At 42.5% G+C, this 20,017-nt stretch overlaps 1 protein-coding gene across 2 annotated transcripts in view; it reads right to left on the bottom strand.

Annotated features, from left to right (window-relative positions):
* Positions 1 to 20,017, bottom strand: part of LOC137261986 (signal peptide, CUB and EGF-like domain-containing protein 1) — a 69,620-nt gene that overhangs the window by 13,228 nt on the left and 36,375 nt on the right. For both annotated transcript variants that reach the window (XM_067799789.1, XM_067799790.1), the window contains exons 2-7: positions 5,973 to 6,092; positions 5,142 to 5,264; positions 4,604 to 4,726; positions 3,463 to 3,585; positions 2,805 to 2,921; positions 1,286 to 1,402 (exon numbers count right to left, since the gene is read on the bottom strand). In XM_067799789.1, coding sequence (XP_067655890.1) covers positions 1,286 to 1,402; positions 2,805 to 2,921; positions 3,463 to 3,585; positions 4,604 to 4,726; positions 5,142 to 5,264; positions 5,973 to 6,092 — 723 coding nt within the window. The remainder of the gene's footprint in view (positions 1 to 1,285; positions 1,403 to 2,804; positions 2,922 to 3,462; positions 3,586 to 4,603; positions 4,727 to 5,141; positions 5,265 to 5,972; positions 6,093 to 20,017) is intronic.

Here is a 20,017-nt window from a genome sequence, read left to right as displayed (position 1 = left end):
TTCCAGTGTGTGCATATTATACGTCATACAAATGCCTGACGTCTTCACATGCCGCTCTGGTTTGGGGATGATTTATTTTTATGAAACGAAACTAAGCATAATATTTATTCTGTCAGTCAAGATATAGTTTCGTATGAAGGACCGAATCAGTATGTACGTGTGTAAATGAGTCTCTTAACATTAGGTTAGCTTAATTTTATGTAAAGACTGATGTTCAATGGGATAAAGATTCTATTGTACAGTAATTTCTAAGCATGACCAAAGGTTTATTTTAGGATATTTTAACTATTATTTAAACGTTTCTCTGAACAAAATTACGTACATATGAGGTAAAGCCATTGTGATGAGATAACTTGAAAAATATGATAAGGATGTAGGTTACTTGGATGATATGTGAGACAATGACAGCAGTGATTTTATTGAAATAAAGAACTAATTATGACAAGCACGTAAGTTACTGTGTCAATATAAGGGAATGTATACTGATAATACAATGAAGCTGTTAGTTTACTAAGGCAAAGAATTATGACAAGCATGTAGGTTACTTATTCGACATAAAGCAAAGCTCTATCAAAATACAATGACAGCTCTTATTTTACACAGGTAATCTATGTTCCTTTGTTGGTATAACCGAAGCTCCATTGTAAAACAATAGCTATTATTTTACTGACACGCAGAACAAATTGCGCGAGAAATTTACTTTACTGTATCAATGCACGGGCAAACAGCGCAAAGAAAGTTGCGCAAACGAGAGAAAAATGACTAGTCTTCCTACTTGCGAGGAAATATAGGCAGACTGGTCATTTTCTCTCTGTTGCGCAAACCTTTGCACTACGGTTTGTCTGTGCTCCATAGAATCAAACGTTTTCAAACAATCACAGCTTATTACAGACACAAATAATTAAGGAAAGTTGCTAAATGTGTCAATAAAACCAAAGGTTCATAAAAATAACAATGGCAATAATCTTTAAAGAGAACTTTAATCTAAATATGAGAAGAATATTTCTGTGCCGATATAACCAACGGTAGATTGTATGCAAATGGCAGCTATTCTTTCGATAAAACAGATAACTTATAAACTGCTGGATATTATATCGACATAATTTGAATTTGAGCTGATTAAGAGAAGAATGTAAGTTATAAGTCTATATTATCACATGTATAAAAGCCGCTAAAATCACGATTAGTTTAGCAGCTTATTATGAGAGGAAAGTCTGGTATTATTTCAATGAAGTCAGTTGTTTGGTGGCAATGATGACAATGTGTTGTGGAAGACGTGACATACCGAGGCAGTTTCTGCCGTCCTGATGCAGCTGATAGCCCCGGGGACACGTGCAGTGAGGCCCGTCAGCAGTGTCAACACATTTACGCTCACAGCCCCCGTTGTTAACGCCGCAAGACGCTGCAGGAGAAACACCCATACGTCGTCATAGATCGCCCGCAGACCGTTAACACTGACCCCTAAGCAATAGCACCTATTATTATCACTATCACAGTATATTTATATAGCGCACATGTCCACGTGACTAGTACATACTCAAGGCGCTGTTAGGTTTTTCCTCGATCATTGGATGGCAATCTAAACGTCACATCGTACTGTTAATCTCAACTTCCTTGGGTCATACAACTCTTGCATGCCACTAGGCCCACCGAGTTAACGTGGCTTTCAAATCCTTACGAGGTACCCATTCACAGCTGGATGGACTGGGACACATAGTCACAGCACCTTGTCCATGTTTGCTACACCAGCAACAAGTTGTTTGCAGGTATTCCTGTTGCCACTATCTGACCATATACCAACTGATTCGTGGGTTATTTTAAGTGCACAGGGTTGTGTACTGTACACTATAGGTTGTGACAACACTGAAAGGGTGAGTCTGCATAGAAAGTTGACTCTAAGGTTTTTACACCCGATCACAGGTGGGATCGATCCCGACACCTCAAGCTTAGCCATCCCGCCCACCATGCGCCTAACATACTTTCATATCGAAGCTGCATCTACAGCTGTGTTTAAACTCTTACAGGAAAACCCACCAATGACAATCATACTAGAGATCTGTCTAGAGTTTGAGCAGTTCTCGTGTTATTGACAGTTGGTTGTTGTACAGGAGGTTGTCGAGGTATAGAAGTATAGAAAGAGACAGACAGAGACATGCGTCTTGGCCCTAGAGAAGACTACCCAGTCTAACCCATGCATACGGAACAGTCTGTGCAGCTGTGTGAAGAGAAGACTGAATGCAGTCTATTTACAACAGAGAGAATTTAAACATGTGAATTTACACATTACATACGTATAGAAAAATGTATGGACTTTTGTCAACTCAAATTTTTGTCAGTGACTCACTGAATCTTTACAACCTTTCTGCAGTTTGGTTAACTTCAGCGCTTGTTTTCGAAAGAAGAGATTTTTCATAATTTAAATGTGTTTGAACACTTAGAGAAAGAAGAAGGAAAATGACAGTAATATTTGTTTTGTTGTTGAATTTGATATTCACCATATTCGGCAGTGTATTACACCCAATTTATTCAAAACAACAGAAAACATTAACTTTTACATTAATTTTCTTTCCCTTATTTATTTAGATCAAGATGTAACACATTCCCATGGTATGTTCCAATGTTGTTTCAGAGGCCAATTGGAAATAAAGATAAATGCTACTATAAAAATTCAGATTCTGTAGTATAATTTGGCACATGAAGCGCCCAGTTATACAAAGATTCCCTGATCCGTGTGTAAGTGGTATGACCTGACGCATCCCCCTATACACAGGTTGATGCACTAAGCTAGAGACCATGTCACCTACCGATACATGTCTTCTTGTCGTCCCTCAATACGTATTTAGCTGCACAGGAGCACACGGGCCCGTCGGGGGTGTCTTGACACTTGTGCTGGCACCCGCCATTGCCGACCTGGCAAGTCTCTGAAGAGAAAAGGGTAAGTCGCCCGATGCCTTGAGAAACTTGAAGTTACGATACAGTCCGCATTTCAAGACAAGTAATTACTATGAATCAGGACACATCAGAAGTTGATGGGTGGCACGCTGGTCAGCGTTCTGAAATGATCTCTTGGTAGGAATGGAGTGAGTGAGTGAGTTGGTTTTTACGCAGCTTTTAAGGTGAATTCCGGCAAAATATTGGCGGGGGACACCAGAAATGAGCTTCACACATTGTACCCATGTGAGGAATCGAACTCGCGCCTTCGGCGTGATCAGTGAACACTTTGACCACCAGGCCTCCCTACTTCACCCCAGTCTGTGTTGGCGAATTTGACAAACTGTCCAAAAAAGTTTCCAATCCAATACACCTTTGCAACTTAAAAAGTACAAAGTTTTCGGCCAAAGAAACCATAAATAACAAAAAACAAAAATACCCGTCTCTAACACCAGAATATTTTATCTAGCTTTTAAAATTGTCAAATGGGATGTAGTCATTTTTCAGAATGTAAGAATATTTGCTACTTACGAATACAATCTTTGCCATTTTTGTGTATCCGGTATCCGTCTCGGCATGCGCAGATGGTTCCTGCCTGGGGGGTTGTTTTGCAGTGGTGAGCGCAGCCCAGGTGCTGTCGACAATATGTTCCTACTGCACAGAACACACTGATAACACATATCGTGGCTGACCACACAACACACTGATAACACATATCATAGCTGAACACATTGTTAATACGTTGTGGCTGAACAGAACATGCCAATATAACATACTATGCCTGAACATACTACTAACACACATACTCCGATCCAAGAAGGCGGATCCAAGACGTGAAGTTGGCAAAAGTGTGCAATACAAAATAACAGTGAGTGCGTTAGTCATACTCCGCGCGCAGCAATATTCCAGCTAAATAGCTGCAGACTGTAAATAATCGAGTCTGGACCTGACGATCAAGTCATCAACAGCATGAGCACCAATCTACGCAATATTGGGATAAAATGGCAATTGTCAACCAAGTCAGTGAGTCTGACCACTGATGCCGTTAGTCGACTCTTGCGTCACGCATGAGTTATTGAACTTATGTCCTAACCGGGATCTTCATGGTTCGGCTTTCACGATTAACATGCAGTAGAAGTGATCTATTCACTGTCATTGTGGCAAATCTACTTGCTGTTGGCCGTCATTAAGCACTGATTAGTAATTGCGAGTGAGCGAGTGTCTCGTTAAATACATCTTCATGCTGTGTCAGCAAACTTGGACCAGCGCAAACCAGGATACGGGCCTGGTTCTTGTTCACGGTAAGAAAGAAGTGCATGACCCAGACGCTTACAGCCTCAGCGAAACCTACCTACAGTTTTGCGCTGACAAAGGTTAAACATCATGGGCGAGCAGGGATTCGAACCAATGATAAGTTTCTAATATGCTCAAGGGACACAACTCTGCACAGGTAATTGCAGCGCCTATAACTTACTGGCAATGAGTTACCAGATTATTCCTAACAAAAACATACCCTATCCACCCAGGAGACAAACAAAACACTCTTGGTTTTTGTCGTTCTTTACGATCAGAAACAAATACCATTTCCAAAAGAATATTCAAACATTGCTTAACTCCAAGAATAAATAAGCAAGCCATCACGCGAGTATACGTCCTATGGACGCTGACATACATTTGCAGCTCCTCCCGTTCTCCTCCAGTGAGTAACCAGCGTGACATTTGCATTGGTAGGATCCTATCGTGTTCTGACACTGCTGTTGACAGCCTCCCTTGTTCTCAAAACACTCGTTCTTGTCTGCAGACAGAAAACACAGATGGGTATACCTTCTTGCTACTGCTAAGCTGTGAAGTATCAGTGACATGATCTGTGACATCTTTCTGTAATTAATGTTTAGGATTTCCACTACAAACAGCCTTTTGGGAGTTCAATTAATTACAGCGTCTAGATCTGAAGTTAAAGTGAACACCCGTCCAGTAGTAACACATCGGAATCAACCGTCTACAGCAGACTCTACCGCCACGGAAAACAAACGAAAGTAGTATTCTATTAATCACTACATTTCTCTCGGGTAATAAAATAACGTTGGCTGCCCATGCAGTTGTGACTCTGCTTAGAAACCTTGGACTTGACAATAATTCTTATATTTTGTATAAAATAGCTTCAGCAATGGTGTCATGTTCAGTCAGAAATACGTTTTAGGATTACCTACCCTTGCAGTCGTGGCCATCTTTGGTGAGTTCGAACCCAGCTAGGCAGCTGCAGGAATAGTTGCCGGGACTGTTCTCACATGAGTGTACGCAGCCCCCGTTCTCAAACTCACACTCGTCGTCGTCTGAAAATAAAAATGGCAATATGTTGCATAGTTTAGCCTTTGTTCAATGCAGAAATATTTTATCTCTATGAAGGCAACCTAAACATAATTGTACCGGGAATAGATAACCAGTGAGGATATTTTTTATCAAGATGCTTGACAGTCCGATTCATCTGTCGTCCATAAAAAGACCAGCATATATTGTTGGGTGTTCTAGTGTAAAATCAAAATCAGGGTTGAAACATGGCAAAGCATCATTTGTAATTCCAAGAGAAAACATTTGTTGCCATTTCAACTTGCTTACATGAGACGAAATAATTTTTAAGGCACTATAATAATATTCCAACTGTATCCCGATGTCATCATGTGCGGACCTGAACCTCGGCCCTCTCTGTGTACCTTCACCCACTAGACCAACCCGAAACCCCAGAATGAATGACTGTTGTTTTACGATGGAATCAACAGAGGTATATCTATTTTCCGGCAAGTGAAACGATGCAACACTGACGATGTTTCATGAAGACTGTTGGTTGATTCTTCACAATCGCCAGCCATACACTTCTAATAGTCAGCATCCACAATAACCATCCAATTCTCATTATACGTATATATAGTATATGACTGTTGGTTCTAGCATTAGTACAACAATACCACCCAGCAGAATACTGTTTACGTATGAATACGATATAAAATGAACTGAAACAAACAATCTGACGAAGTTGTACTCACCAACACATATCTTCCCGTTTCCATAGAAACCTGTTTTGCAGCGGCACTGGTATGATCTTCTAGAGTTGAGACACACTGCGTCCCTATGGCATGTGTGGGTGCCCCTCTCACAGTCTTGGCCTGTAATACAAAACCCCGGACTTCACACAATGGGATCTTGAACGAAAGCATTGCAAGAGCACATGGTTGGCTTAACAAGACGGACACTCAAGACGATGGACTGGCGTGAGGGACGTCTGCTTGACAAGAGACATATTTGCAGTATATACATTGACATGACACAGTAAGGGCAATATGCTGACATTACAGAGAGCACCTGCTGGACTAGAAGCACACTCATGATGATATACTGACATGACTGGGGGCACCTGCTGGAATAGGAGCACACTCATGGTGATATACTGGCATGACTGGGGGAACCTGCTGGACTAGAGGCACACTCGTGTTGATACTCTGGCATGACTAGGGGAACCTGATGGAATAGAAGCACACTCATGATGATATACTTGTATGACTGGGGGTACCTGATGGAATAGGAGCTCACTCATGATGACACACTGACATTGCAGAGAGCACCTGCTGGACTAGAGGCATACTCATGATGATATACTGGCATGATTGGGGGCACCTGCTGGAATAGGAGCACACTCATGTTGATACTCTGGCATGACTGGGGGAACCTGATGGAATAGAAGCACACTCATGGTGATATACTGGCATGACTGGGGGAACCTGCTGGACTAGAGGCACACTCATGTTGATACTCTGGCATGACTAGGGGAACCTGATGGAATAGAAGCACACTCATGGTGATATACTGGCATGACTGGGGGAACCTGCTGGAATAGGAGCACACTCATGATGACACACTGACATTGCAGAGAGCACCTGCTGGACTAGAGGCATACTCATGACGATATACTGGCATGATTGGGGGCACCTGCTGGAATAGGAGCACACTCATGTTGATACTCTGGCATGACTGGGGGAACCTGATGGAATAGAAGCACACTCATGGTGATATACTGGCATGACTGGGGGAACCTGATGGACTAGAGGCACACTCATGTTGATACTCTGGCTTGACTGGGGGTACCTGATGGAATAGGAGCACACTCATGATGACACACTGACATTGCAGAGAGCACCTGCTGGACTAGAGGCATACTCATGACGATATACTGGCATGATTGGGGCACCTGGTGGATTTCAAGCATACTCATGATGATATGCTGGCATGGCTTTGGGCACCTGCTGGGCATGAGGCACACTATTGACAATATACTGACATGACTGGGGGAACTTGCTGGACAAGAGGCAACCTCAAGAGAATATGTTGACACTACAGGGGGCAGCGGCTGTACTAGAGGCACACTCATGATGATATACTGACATGAATGAGGTCATTTGCTTGGCTAGATGCATTCTCATGAAGATATAGTGACATGACAGGGTGTACCTGCTGGGGTCATCTGCTGGACTAGGGACACACGCATGATGATATACTGACATGAAAGGGGGCACCTGCTGAACTTTTAGCCCTCTCAAGAAGTTGCACTGACACGACAGGGGGCACCTGCATAGCAACAACCATACTCCAAATGATATATCGACATAGCACGGTTACAGCTAAGTAACGTGAACTCTTAATCTAGAAAGTTCAGTCCATTCACACAGTTCGCAACCGTCGTCTGTCATCGCCACTGTAACCGCTACTTCCCTGACGAGCGAGGCGCTAATAAAAGCCCCATTTAACTGTCTGGTAGCGATCACCTGGCTGACGAACAACCGGCACCCATCACTCACGCCACAGACTGGAGGAGCGTTTACAGTCAGCCTCAAGATGCAACTAGTCCGAATGCAAGCTACAATGGCGTTAATTACAAACAAACATGGTGGAAGAACGAAGGAATCCCAGCTGCAAGTGAGCTCCCCACAGTAAACACTTTTATCTGTGCATACAGGAAGAGATCTTGTCATAGACAACGGTTTTTTTTCTCTGCTTTCACATTTATTACTGAGAACCTGAATAAAACATTTTAAAGTAAGTCTGAAAAGCTGTTCATTGACGGGAAGCGAGATAGAAATCTGGGTATTAAGAAGGCGATATGGAATTAACGAAAACTAGACACTTGGCATATTGAGGTGCCGCATTTCATCATCAAAGGAAAGTGAAGAACACATTAAGAAAAGCTAAGTAAATCAAAATGAGCTCAAAAGCACAACTGATCTTATATTCCTCTGAGAGTGTAGGCACGTGAGGCTTATGATGTGCCTCATTCACGGAATTGTCTTCGGCGTCCACTTGAGACTGCTGGATGATAATGACGTCACTAACTGGGACGTTTTGTCTGTTCTCTTTTGTTTTAACGGGGTTCCATCATTTAGCGAAATTTCGCTAAACTAGGCCGTATTTTTGTAAACACATTCCCGAATAAACTAGAATTGTGTTTGGAGTGATCACTTTGTGTATACATTAACCTAACAAAAGTATTCCGATTTCCGGAAGAGATTTAACAGAATTTTAAAATAAATTTGAAGAAAGTTTTATCCATACAGGTGCTTTGTAAGTAGTAGTGAGTGAATATATTTTGTTTTACTCCGCTTTTAGCAATATTCCAGCAATATCGGGCAGAAATGGGCTTCACACATTGCATCCATGTGGGGAATCGAACCCTGGTTTTCTGCGTGACAAGCGAACGCTTTAACCACTAGACTACCCCATCGCCCCTTTAAGCAGTAAGACCTGTGAAGATCCGGAGTAGAACAGGTTTTCAGCAACCCATTCTTGCCATAAAAGGCGACAATGCTTGTAAGAGACGACTGACGGGATCGAGTGGTCAGGCTCGTTGACTTGGTTGACACATGTCATCGGTTCCCAGTTGTGCAGATCGATGCTCATGCTGTTGCTCAATGGATTGTCTGACCTAGACTCGATTATTGTCTGCCCCAGACCGCCGCCATACAGCTGGAATACTGCTGAGTACGGCGTAAAACTAAACTCACTCACCAAAATCAGTAAGGTATCACATGGAAACCATGTCCACTGAATGAGTGTTTGAGTGAGTGAGTTTGGATAAATGCTGCTTGATACAGCCTTTCTAAATCACCTGATGAGAACAAAGCACGATGTAACGCTGGCTGATAATAGTCACAACGTTGGTAAACCTGAAAATGGAGATGACAAACCTAGTAACATAGGAAACTTGGATTCAAACCGATCTTTTTATAGCACGCATCGGTAAAGCAGCTACCCACACAGAATTGCAGCGCTGTAGTCGACTTTCGTTGCTTATCAAACCTCCCGTCCACAAACGGTACAGCTGTTCGGTATATTTGTTTCTTACGGGTTATGTGTTTTTCGACTTTTTAAACTGTCTAAATTGCCCCGACATAATTGAAAGATGCAGCAGATGGGGATACAAGTGTTTGATAAAGATACACGACTCTCGTTTTCTACACACATCCCCTGATCACTAGTCTGATAAACCTCTCAAGAAAATAACATTCCTTGGCATACATTAGTCAAGAAGTCAAACCCATAGATGCGTTCTCTTTCTTCAAATATTTTACACGTATATTCCATGTCGTTTGAAGAGAACTGGGGTTGTATGGGAGTCGCTGAGATCAAAGGAAGGCACTTGAAATAAGAGGCTGATACAAACTGGGCACCTATCACGGCCGTGTGACATTGTCAGCTGAAACGTATCTACTGCGCATCACAGTGTTGTGTAACTGACCTCCTAACACCGCCTCAGACTCACGTCGCTGTGTGGAGCCTGCGATAGGCGGGCCGCTTAATGAAAGCTACTAAATCATAACCGCTGACACCTATTTGTTAGACTATTGCCAAAAGGCATGTTTACCTGCCTACTTATTGAGTAAAATAAACATAACATCCTCTGTCTCTCTGATAACGCCATTAGATCATCAACAAGTCTTTTTTCTTGTTTTTATTTATACTGTCGTTGGGTGGTCGTCAATTTTAATGTTTAAAATGGTCTAAGTTTGCATACGTAGTTTTTTCCGTCTCCGAGTATAAAGAGAATATTTTACTTGGGATCACTGAGCACTGCATAGGGCCCGAGTCTTCAAATTTCGCATATCCTATAGGTTCTTTGCAAGCCTGTATATTTAACACTCATAAACGTGTCCCATGTCTCCTGTGTTGTAAGGAAAATATCCTTTTCCTGTGATAAGAAGCGGTCGCAGTTTACCGTAAGCATTCCAATACGTTAAAACCATCTCCCAGAAATATAACACAAAATATTGAATAGCTGATAGAGGTGATAAATTTAACAAGAAACGTTTCTAGGTAGGCATTCAAATCCTAGATACGCGTTTGATCAACCTCGATCGTCTGGGAATTTTATCTCCATGTTATAATGACGACACTGTAGATCCATTACTCCCAAAGTATCGTTATATAACGGCACTGCATACCATATGACACACAGGAAAATTCTCGGGTTGTTGTCTTATTAGGCAAAGACGCCAAACGAAGAGAAATAAATTTAGATTATTTATGGTTCATCGTGGGATGGGCCTATAACACGTTCGATTCTCAAGGGTAATGTCACATGTGTATTCTAGGACTACCATACCGACATTGTATCCCGGCAATTACACAGAATACAGGGCATATCGATCGCTGTACTTTATGGTTTTGTCTGCATTGGACGAAGGGGAACATAAATATATTTTTACCTATGGAATTCAGGCAGTCACGCAGATAGGTGTGGCCAATATTTATTTCACTCTGCTTTTGAAAAAAAGACACGTTTATGAGACACGGATGTGGCAATCGTTCATCCACACAAACCTGGCAGTACATGGAGGGCAAAATGAAATGTGGCTGAACGTGGTCTTCAAGATATAAACATATGCGTGCGTGAGTGGTTACGCGAGTGCATGCGTGTTTGAATGTCTGCTTCTTGGTCCTATGTCGAACCTATGTCGCTTTTATAGTTCAAGCCCACTGTAATACAATACAGCAGGTTACAATGGATACCCCACCCAGACATTAGCTCCACACGGTCCTTTTATCCGCTTAATGATGAACGCCAGGCAGGGCAACATCAGCCACCAGCTTTTGATCTCTTTGGGTGGTGAACGACTTGGGTTTCGAACCAATGACCTCCCGCCGTCTTGACGTTCAAGGGGCAGTGGGGTAGCAAGGGTTTAAGGGTTCGTCTGTCACGCGAAAGATCTGAGTTCATTTCCAACATTGGTACAATGTGTGAAGCCCATCTCTGGTGGATCCCAAAGAATTGCTGACTTACTGGTTATGTCGTTTTTAAAACCTAATTATATTGAATTTTTTGTTATATTTTTAGAGAGAAATATCGGCTTTGGTTAATCATATGACGTAAAACATGTTACGAAATTAGTTTCTTCATTTCACATTAGAAACGTTTAACAGAACGTTTGGTTCTGATAAGTTCACGGAGTGAAAACTAATAAGTGTAGAAATATGATTTCTTTACACCTCGCGATACGTGAAGAAAATATTATCGTGACGTTTGAACGAACTGTTATAAACATGAAATAAATAAACCGAAACATAGGTTATTGCTTAAACTCGGGCTGGAAAACTCCACACATTTCTTCGCTCAATAAATAAACGGTTAAAACGGATTAGAGGCATAATTTATCGCAAACGGGATAATTTGAGATTATGCAATTGCACATGATGGAGGCCCATGGGTGGAGAGGGGGAGAGAGAGAGAGAGATGTGTCGGTTAAAGACGTAACGTAGAGGTTGAGATTTGGGGGCTTATGAGTGGGTAAAAGGAGACAAGGTAGAAAGGGCCAAGGGTAGATTGTCAAGAGGAAGACGGGAGTATTTATGGTGGTAGACAGACAGGAGATGTAGATGGTGCATGGATGGTGGTAGATTGGCAGGAGAGGTAGATGGGTACGTCGAAGGTGGTAGATAGACAGGAGAGGTAGATGGGTACGTCGAAGGTGGTATATAGACAGGAGAAGTAGATGGGTACGTCGAAGGTGGTAGATAGACAGGAGAGGTAGATGGGTATATCGAAGGTAGTACATAGACAAGAGAGGTAGGTGGTGTAAGGATAGTGGTAGACGCGTCTGGATGGTTGTACATAGACACGAGGTGTAGATGGTGTATGGATGGTGGTAGATAGACTGGATGGAGTATGGGTGGTTGTAGTGGAGAGGTAGATGGTGTATGGATAGTGGTGGATAGACAAGGGGTAGATGGTGTATGGATGGTGGTGGATAGACTGGAGAGGTAGATGGGTGTATGAATGGTGGCTGATAGACTGAGGAGGTAGATGGTGTATGGATGGTGGCAGATAGGCAGGCGAGGTAGATGGGTGTATGGATGGTGGCTGATAGACTGGATAGGTAGATGGGTGTATGGATGGTGGCAGATGGACAGGAGAGGTAGATGGTGTATGGATGGTTGCAGATGGGCTGGTGAGGTAGATGGGTGTATGGATGGTGGCTGATAGACTGGATAGGTAGATGGGTGTATGGATGATGGCAGATAGACAGGAGGTAGATGGCGTGTGGATGGTGGCAGACATGCAATAAGTTGATGGGCGTATAGACATGAGAAACATCGATTTAGAATCACATACAGAGTCTGAAACATTAAGCCGTCCATCAACTAAAATACAACTTCACTACGAGGTTCAACTGCACTGTCTTAAACTGCACGGCCTCGACGCCAAGTGATTTAAATAACTTACTTAAACGCACAGAATTTCAGTATGAAAAACAACAAGAAATAAACAAACTAAAACAGCGCCGAAATTGATTTTCTTCCTGGCCCGGGCTGTTTTTTGCCCCATCAGCCAAGTTCCCGTCATCCCGAGTGTGAGACGTATCAGCATTTACTGCCTGAATATAGCGGAGACAGGCCACGCGTGACGCGGCGTAATGAGGCACGTTGGAAACATCCATGACGCTGACGAGAGAGGCTTGTTAACATTACCTTATACATGTACACTCTCATCATCAGTTCATTTCATTTACCATTAACAGTCGCATCCCTGACCCTAATGTTCGGGTTCAACATGCCTATCTATTTCCGAGAATTCTTCATTAGCATCAATAGTCATGTTTTTAACTCTTGTTGCACTTCTCCGTCTAGCCTTGGTACCTTCCAGAATCAAAACAAAAAGACGAATGTACAAAGTTACTCAGTAGTAGTAGTAGTAGTAGTAGTAGTAGTAGTAGTAGTAATAGTAGTAGTAGTAGTAATCGCAGCATTAGGCTCTATATTAGAATCTATACAGAGGTACGCAGAAGTAAATACCTGACTCTATTACCAGAATGCTAAGGTCATACACACGTGCTGTGATACTAATTTTAAACAGACGCTAAACTGGAATACGTACGTTTCAAGTATAACTCACGCATTCACTTAGGAGATAAACATCATGTGTTGGCCAATTTCCGGGTGTTATTGAGTATTTGAAGCACGGGAATATTTCATTTGAAACCTCCGGCTGACGGCTGACGCCGGAGGTTTCAAATGAAATATTCCCGTGCTTCAAATACTCAATAACACCCGGAAATTGGCCAACACATGATGTTTATCGACATTGTAAACACAAAAGTAAACCAAAGGGGTTTTAGTGTCTGCACTCGTTTACATCGAATACGGACACAGCAGTGAAGTGTCATCAGCTGGCCGTTTCAGCTGGTTCTCATGGTAGCATCTGGAGTTGCTCATTTGTGACGTCATTCTAACTTTACGTCACAATATGATTTGAATGACGTCACCACTGTTGATGACACAACAAAACAATTGTTTACGTGTCAATACGCGGTGAATAGTCTTTCAGTTTCCGGGAATCTAATACCATTTAATCATGTTTTTCAACCAATCAGATTACAGAACACAGTAACTTTTGGTTTACAATTCCCATGGATGTATAGAATGATTTTCTAGTTTCACATGGAAAGATGGAACTCATATGGTGAGATCGAAATTATACATTTCACATTTAGAGATGAGGTCATCCACTCTTTTGACGGGATTACTTCACATGGAGAGAGAGAGCGAGTACATCCAGTCTTTCACATAGAGAGAACGAACACATACATACTTTCACATACAGAGAACTAACACATTCATTCTTTCACATACAGAGAACTAACACATTCATACCTTAACATGGAGAGAACCAAACATTCATACTTTCACATGGTGAGAACGAAAACATTCATACATTCAGAGAACTAACACATTCATACTTTCACATAGAGAGAACGAACACATTCACAATTTCACATACAACGAACACGTTCATACTTTCACATACAGAGAACTAACACATTCATGCTTTCACATGGAGAGAACGAACACATTCATACTTTCACATGGAGAGAACGAACACATTCATACTTTCACATAGAACGAAAACATTCATACTTTCACATACAGAGAACGAACACATTCATACTTCCACACGGAGAGAACGAACACATTCATATTCACATGGAGAGAACAAACACTTTCATACTTTTTCATAGAGAGAACGAAAACATTCATGCTTTCACATAGAGAGAACGAACACATACTTTCACATTCAGAGAACTAACACAATCATACTTTCACATCTAAAGAACCAAACATTCATACTTTCACATGGAGAGAACTAACACATACATACTTTCACATCTAAAGAACCAAACATTCATACTTTAACATGGACAGAAATAACACATTCATACTTTCACATGGAGAGTACGAACACATTCATACTTTCACATCTAGAGAACGAAACATTCATACTTTCACATGGAGAGAACGAAACATTCATACTTTCACGGACTCTACATTGGAGAGGGTGAAACAATCATTCACCCACACTCACTGAAAGCAGTAGATTTTACCATGTGGCCATGGATTTATCGGGTTATGTTGGTCATGTACATAAGTAAAACTTAACACTTGTCAAGTATGTCGTCAACACAGCCCGTACGTCAGGAGCTAGAAATGTATTAATTGTTGTAAATGACCCTTGATCTCAGCCAGTCTGTCTAACGTAATCCTGGTTGGCTTTAACTGACAAATCGCTTCCATGGTTATACTGAAGTGCATCCTCCCAACTGGGTCTGGACTCGTGTCATGGTACTCTCTGACAATCATACATAGCCTTGCCAAATCGATTTTCAGTGATAACGTGGATCACGGATCAAATGTGGGTAGCGAAACTCTTGCAGTGGTGTGAATGGCTCACATTCTGACGCTCTGTCAGGTTTAGATTGGGGCCATGGTGCGCCGAGATCTCCGGATCATCGTGACACTATCGACATGGGGCACTGACCTTGGACAATCAAGGTCAACGGCGACCACCGTCGAGACGGCTGTGATTGAAATCGTCTGCTAGCGAGAAGAAGACGATTACAGTCTTCTATTTAATCACGTTCTCTCCTCAACACTTATTCATGCCTCTGCTTGTAATCATGCTTCATTTGCCCCCGTTCTCGGTAGGGGGCGCTGGTAAAGACATCAGCCGACGACAATGCAGCCAGGACCTCCAGACTGGGGACGGGATTGGGTAAAGGGTTGATTGGTGCATCAGTCGAATGCAGATAAGGTGTTTAGTTCTACTGATCGGACATGGTACATTGCATATATTTTCCCACTCACCGTCCTTAATAGCTTTACCACTCTTATGTCAAAAAGCAGTAATTGTCAGAGGGTGAACATACATCAGACCCGTCACCCCCTCTGTGTTCTAGGCATCTGTTGTCGCCCTACGTTACCTTGTAGGAGACTTAAAGTATTTAATTGAAGGATGATCGCAGTGCATGTTTGATGGAGGCACAAATAAAAACTGTTTGGTCACATTCTTGCCTTGAAAACACATTCATTGTAAAATGGCGAGAACGTGTAAGAATGTATTTCTGACTTGAGCATACTTTTTGGATAGCTGGTTCATAGGTGAGACTTTTCGGCAAAACGACAGAAACTGACACGTCCCGATGTAACTGAACCACTAGCACAGTCACTCCATTATAACAGATTCGAACTATTGAATGGCGAACACATTAATCGTTTTCCATTTTTATAATGGGTCCCTGCACATGTAGTTCCGCTTGACCGTACAAAACGAGTTCAATTCAATTCTTTGTATCGCAGTATCTGAACGACAAATTCCACATCGGTCCACTTTGTCCAATGACACTATTGTCATTAAATGTCTGCCACTGAGGTTTAAAATCAGGAATCAGCGCTGGCTAAACGGTTAAGAAGATTGCTACACAAATAGTTGGCAGGGGAATGAGATGGCTGGGCTACTGTTATAAACCCCGGACCTGATGACTGTGCTGGAGGCAATGCCGGTCTAGACGGTGTACCAGACTTGGGCAGTGTGAGTAATACCCCGGTCTAGTCAACTGAAACCCTCATTATGTGCTAACAGTGTTTCAGAGGAGCTCATGCAGGACTACGGACATGGTCGCTGCTTGGTCGGGCCTTTGTACAAACAACGTTAAGACTTATCACAACATTTGTATGTAATTCATATAAACATTACTTCATACTAGACACTAAATAATCAGGAACTTCTGAGGCTGTCTTCGTACTTGCGTCTCGCAGCTAGATAGACAGCGGTACAAGGTCCTCACAAGAACGAAATGGATTTTCCGGTGTTGTCAGCAGAAGTTGCTCATGTTTTTGTCGAGAGTGGTAGTAATGTCGGTTTAGTAGCTGCAGTTTTAGTAGAAGTATTTGACGTCGTTAGTAGCTGTAGCCATTATTGCAAGCTGCAGTAGTTGATACTAGAAGTAGCTGATGGCCTCACTGGCAGTAGTTGATATCATCGTGCGAGAAGCAATAGTTGATATTTTTGTGACCTGTAGTTCATCAACATCTTTACCTTGTCTACCAGTAACCCATCAAGTAGTATGATATTTACGAGCAACCAAGTCAACGTTTCTGCCAACAGCGCATTAACGGTGGCCACATATCTGTCAGAGACCCGTTAACGGTTTTCATGTATCTGTCAGAGGCCCATTAACGGTTTTCATGCATCTGTCAGAGACCCATTAACGGTCTCTACACACCTGTCAGAGACCCATTAATGGTTTTAATGCATCTGCCAGAGGCCCATTAACGGTGTCCACACATCCGTCAGACTCATTAACGGTGTCCACACATCTGTTAGTATCTCATCGTGTCGATGGTGTCCACATATGCCTCAGAGACCCGTGTCCATATATTTGTCAGAAACCTATTTATGGTGTCCACACATCTGTCAGAAACCCATTAACGGTGTCCACACATCTGTCTGTCAGAGACCCATTAATGGAGTCCACACATCTGTCAGAGACCCAGTAACGGTGTTCACAATCTGTCAGAGACCCATTTGCGGTGTCTACATATGTCAGAGACTCATTAATGATGTTCACAAATCTGTCAGAGACCCATTTGCGGTGTCTACATATGTCAAAGACTCATTAATGAGGTTCACACATCTACCAGAGACCCATTTGCGGTGTCTACATATGTCAGAGACTCATTAATGATGTTCAAACATCTGTCAGAGACCCATTTGCGGTGTCCACACGTGTCAGAGACCCATTGACGGTGTTCACATATCTGTCTGAGACCATCAATAGTATCAATCAACGCATTAGTCATAACACCTTCTTCTGTGCACGTCAGTAAGCTTGCCTCAGAGGTTCTGAGGTCCTCAAGTATTCTGTTCCACTTCATGTCGCTGCTGTACTTTGTGGACCCCTAAAGTCATGTCTTCTGCAGTGTTCAGCTCTCCCCATCAACTACTCTGGGTTGGAAACTGCAACCGGTCAGACACTCACTGCATACCTTCAGACGTCATCGTGCTTTGGTCTATACACGACTGTTATATATTCTTCCATGCAATCCGCATTATGAACACCAATAGAGACAGGTGTTTCCTTTACTCGAGACGTTACAAGTGAGACATTAGATGGTGGCTGTCTGAGACATGGAGGAACAGTTCTGACGAGAGACATGTGTGGACCAGTCACCATCCCCTCATTATAACTACCAGTCATTTGATTCCCATCACGGAATCACAACACAAAGCATTTACAACTGGGAGATCAAATAGAAGGCATTGTAGCGTGTTCTGGTAAATAAACACGGAGGGAAGAGATACATTCGGCTGTCATTATTCCTGGATCGAGTATCGCAACCCTCCATTCAAGCAATCTGCACGAACCAACTGTTTGTTGATTCTCTGGCTCGGGAGAGGGTCTGCATTGCAGGAGCTGTAACGACCATGTGCATTTCGCTTGCAGCAGGTGTCTTGTGTTTAATGTATAGAGTGTAACAGAACAAACAATCCCCGCTTGGTTGTAAATGTTATGTTTTGTCTGAAGAATAGTATATTGAGCTTCCTATGGGAATGATAGATTTCATAGAGTGAGTAGAAGAGCCAATTTGGTTTGTTGCGGAGAAACGCTATTTTTACCTACTTGACCATGGGGCGAAGTATAACTGGGGGGTAATTATGGCACTTAAGGAGGAACTCAGTTATAGTGAACGTTGTCGGTCTGGCTCGAAACTGCACGATTTCATCTTTATGTGAAAACGTATTCGCCATGACACCCTCGACTGGCGGTTAACACAAGTCGATCAATTTCAGCAGTGTCGCGTTATCAGCGTCACACGTGGTTAGCTGGAATATGTTTCGCAGACTCATTACCGATATACTGTGTGAATAAAAAGAAATGTGACTAAAGGTATACCTTTAAGCTTGTTGTAAGACCCTAAAACTGCACTCTGTTTCTCTGAATAAATAGAAAACTGATTCCAACGTATGCCTAAAAAGATTCGCAAGTGTATGTTGCTTCTGTTCTCAAATTATGGATTTTCCAAGCTATGGATTACGTTACATGTGTCTAAGTAGGATCAACTGTATTTATGTGACTAAATGTTAGTGAACCGCGACTGATGGGCGGCATATCATGGCGTGGTCGGTAGTGTCCCAGAGATAACTGGGCGGAAACTTGTGCACTCCTCTTGCATCGCCTGACCCAGTTTGCTAAGGTTACGACTTACCAGCTAGAGATTGCACCTACTGACACAGGTCTTCCACGGATAATATGCAACGGCGTTCTGGCAGTCATAGCAGAACCATCCTATTATGATTACAGACCCACATGCAAATATGCGCTTTTTGCCTAATTTTTTCCGTGCGCGTGAAGACGCCTCCAGCCATGTCTATACCAATGAAGAAAGTCCAGAATGAGCCGTGACTCTTCTGAAAACAACACGCGGCCATCGGCGACTCCCACAGTGTCTGCACTCTAAACACCAACGGTGTCTGGCTGGAATGTGTCGGTTGTAAAACACGTGGTCGCCGAGCAAGCGTGATCTACGTGCTTGAAATGTCAGGCAGTCTGGCTGTTTTGTTCGCTTCTGGTTCCATTGCTTTAAGACCGGTTTCTGAAAAAATCAATACTGGGTCTGCGTGGCCATGTGCGGAGGCCGATCATTACCATTCCGTGTCTGCAGAAATATGTTCTAAAGTCTGCAATTCACAGACCTGTTGCACATGCTTTCAACCTGTCGCTGAGCTGTACCACTTTGAGCAAGTCAACATCCCTCGGCATTCAACACTTTGTGGGCGAAGCATACACATTCTGATCACATATATTGCAATAACGATTAGAATTTTGTCCATCAAATTTCGACACCCCGAAACTGCCGAGATAACGGGACCATTCGGTTCCTATCCTCGAATTGAATCGCGAAAGTCAAAACATGAAACGTTGTGGTGTGTCATCTATCCATAAATCCAGTACAATATTTGACAATCCCTTGACAACAGTTTCACATACATAGCTCCCGAGTCCACCAAAAGCGAGCTTTTTGTTTGATACATATATAATGGAATTCTAACTATTTCCTGTAGGTATGATACGAGCTGCTAAGTTGAATATCCTCTACCGCTGATTTCAAACTGACTCAAGGAATATATATTTCATACCCAAAATATACGTCTATCTTCCATTCCGGTACCTTTATTACGTCTCCCTCTATATATACTATTTTCCACACGACA

The sequence above is a fragment of the Haliotis asinina genome, chromosome 14 (assembly GCF_037392515.1).
Source record: "Haliotis asinina isolate JCU_RB_2024 chromosome 14, JCU_Hal_asi_v2, whole genome shotgun sequence".
Classification (NCBI taxonomy): domain Eukaryota; kingdom Metazoa; phylum Mollusca; class Gastropoda; order Lepetellida; family Haliotidae; genus Haliotis; species Haliotis asinina.
Note: the sequence above shows the minus strand (reverse complement) of the source record. Positions and strands in the feature narration are given on the sequence as shown.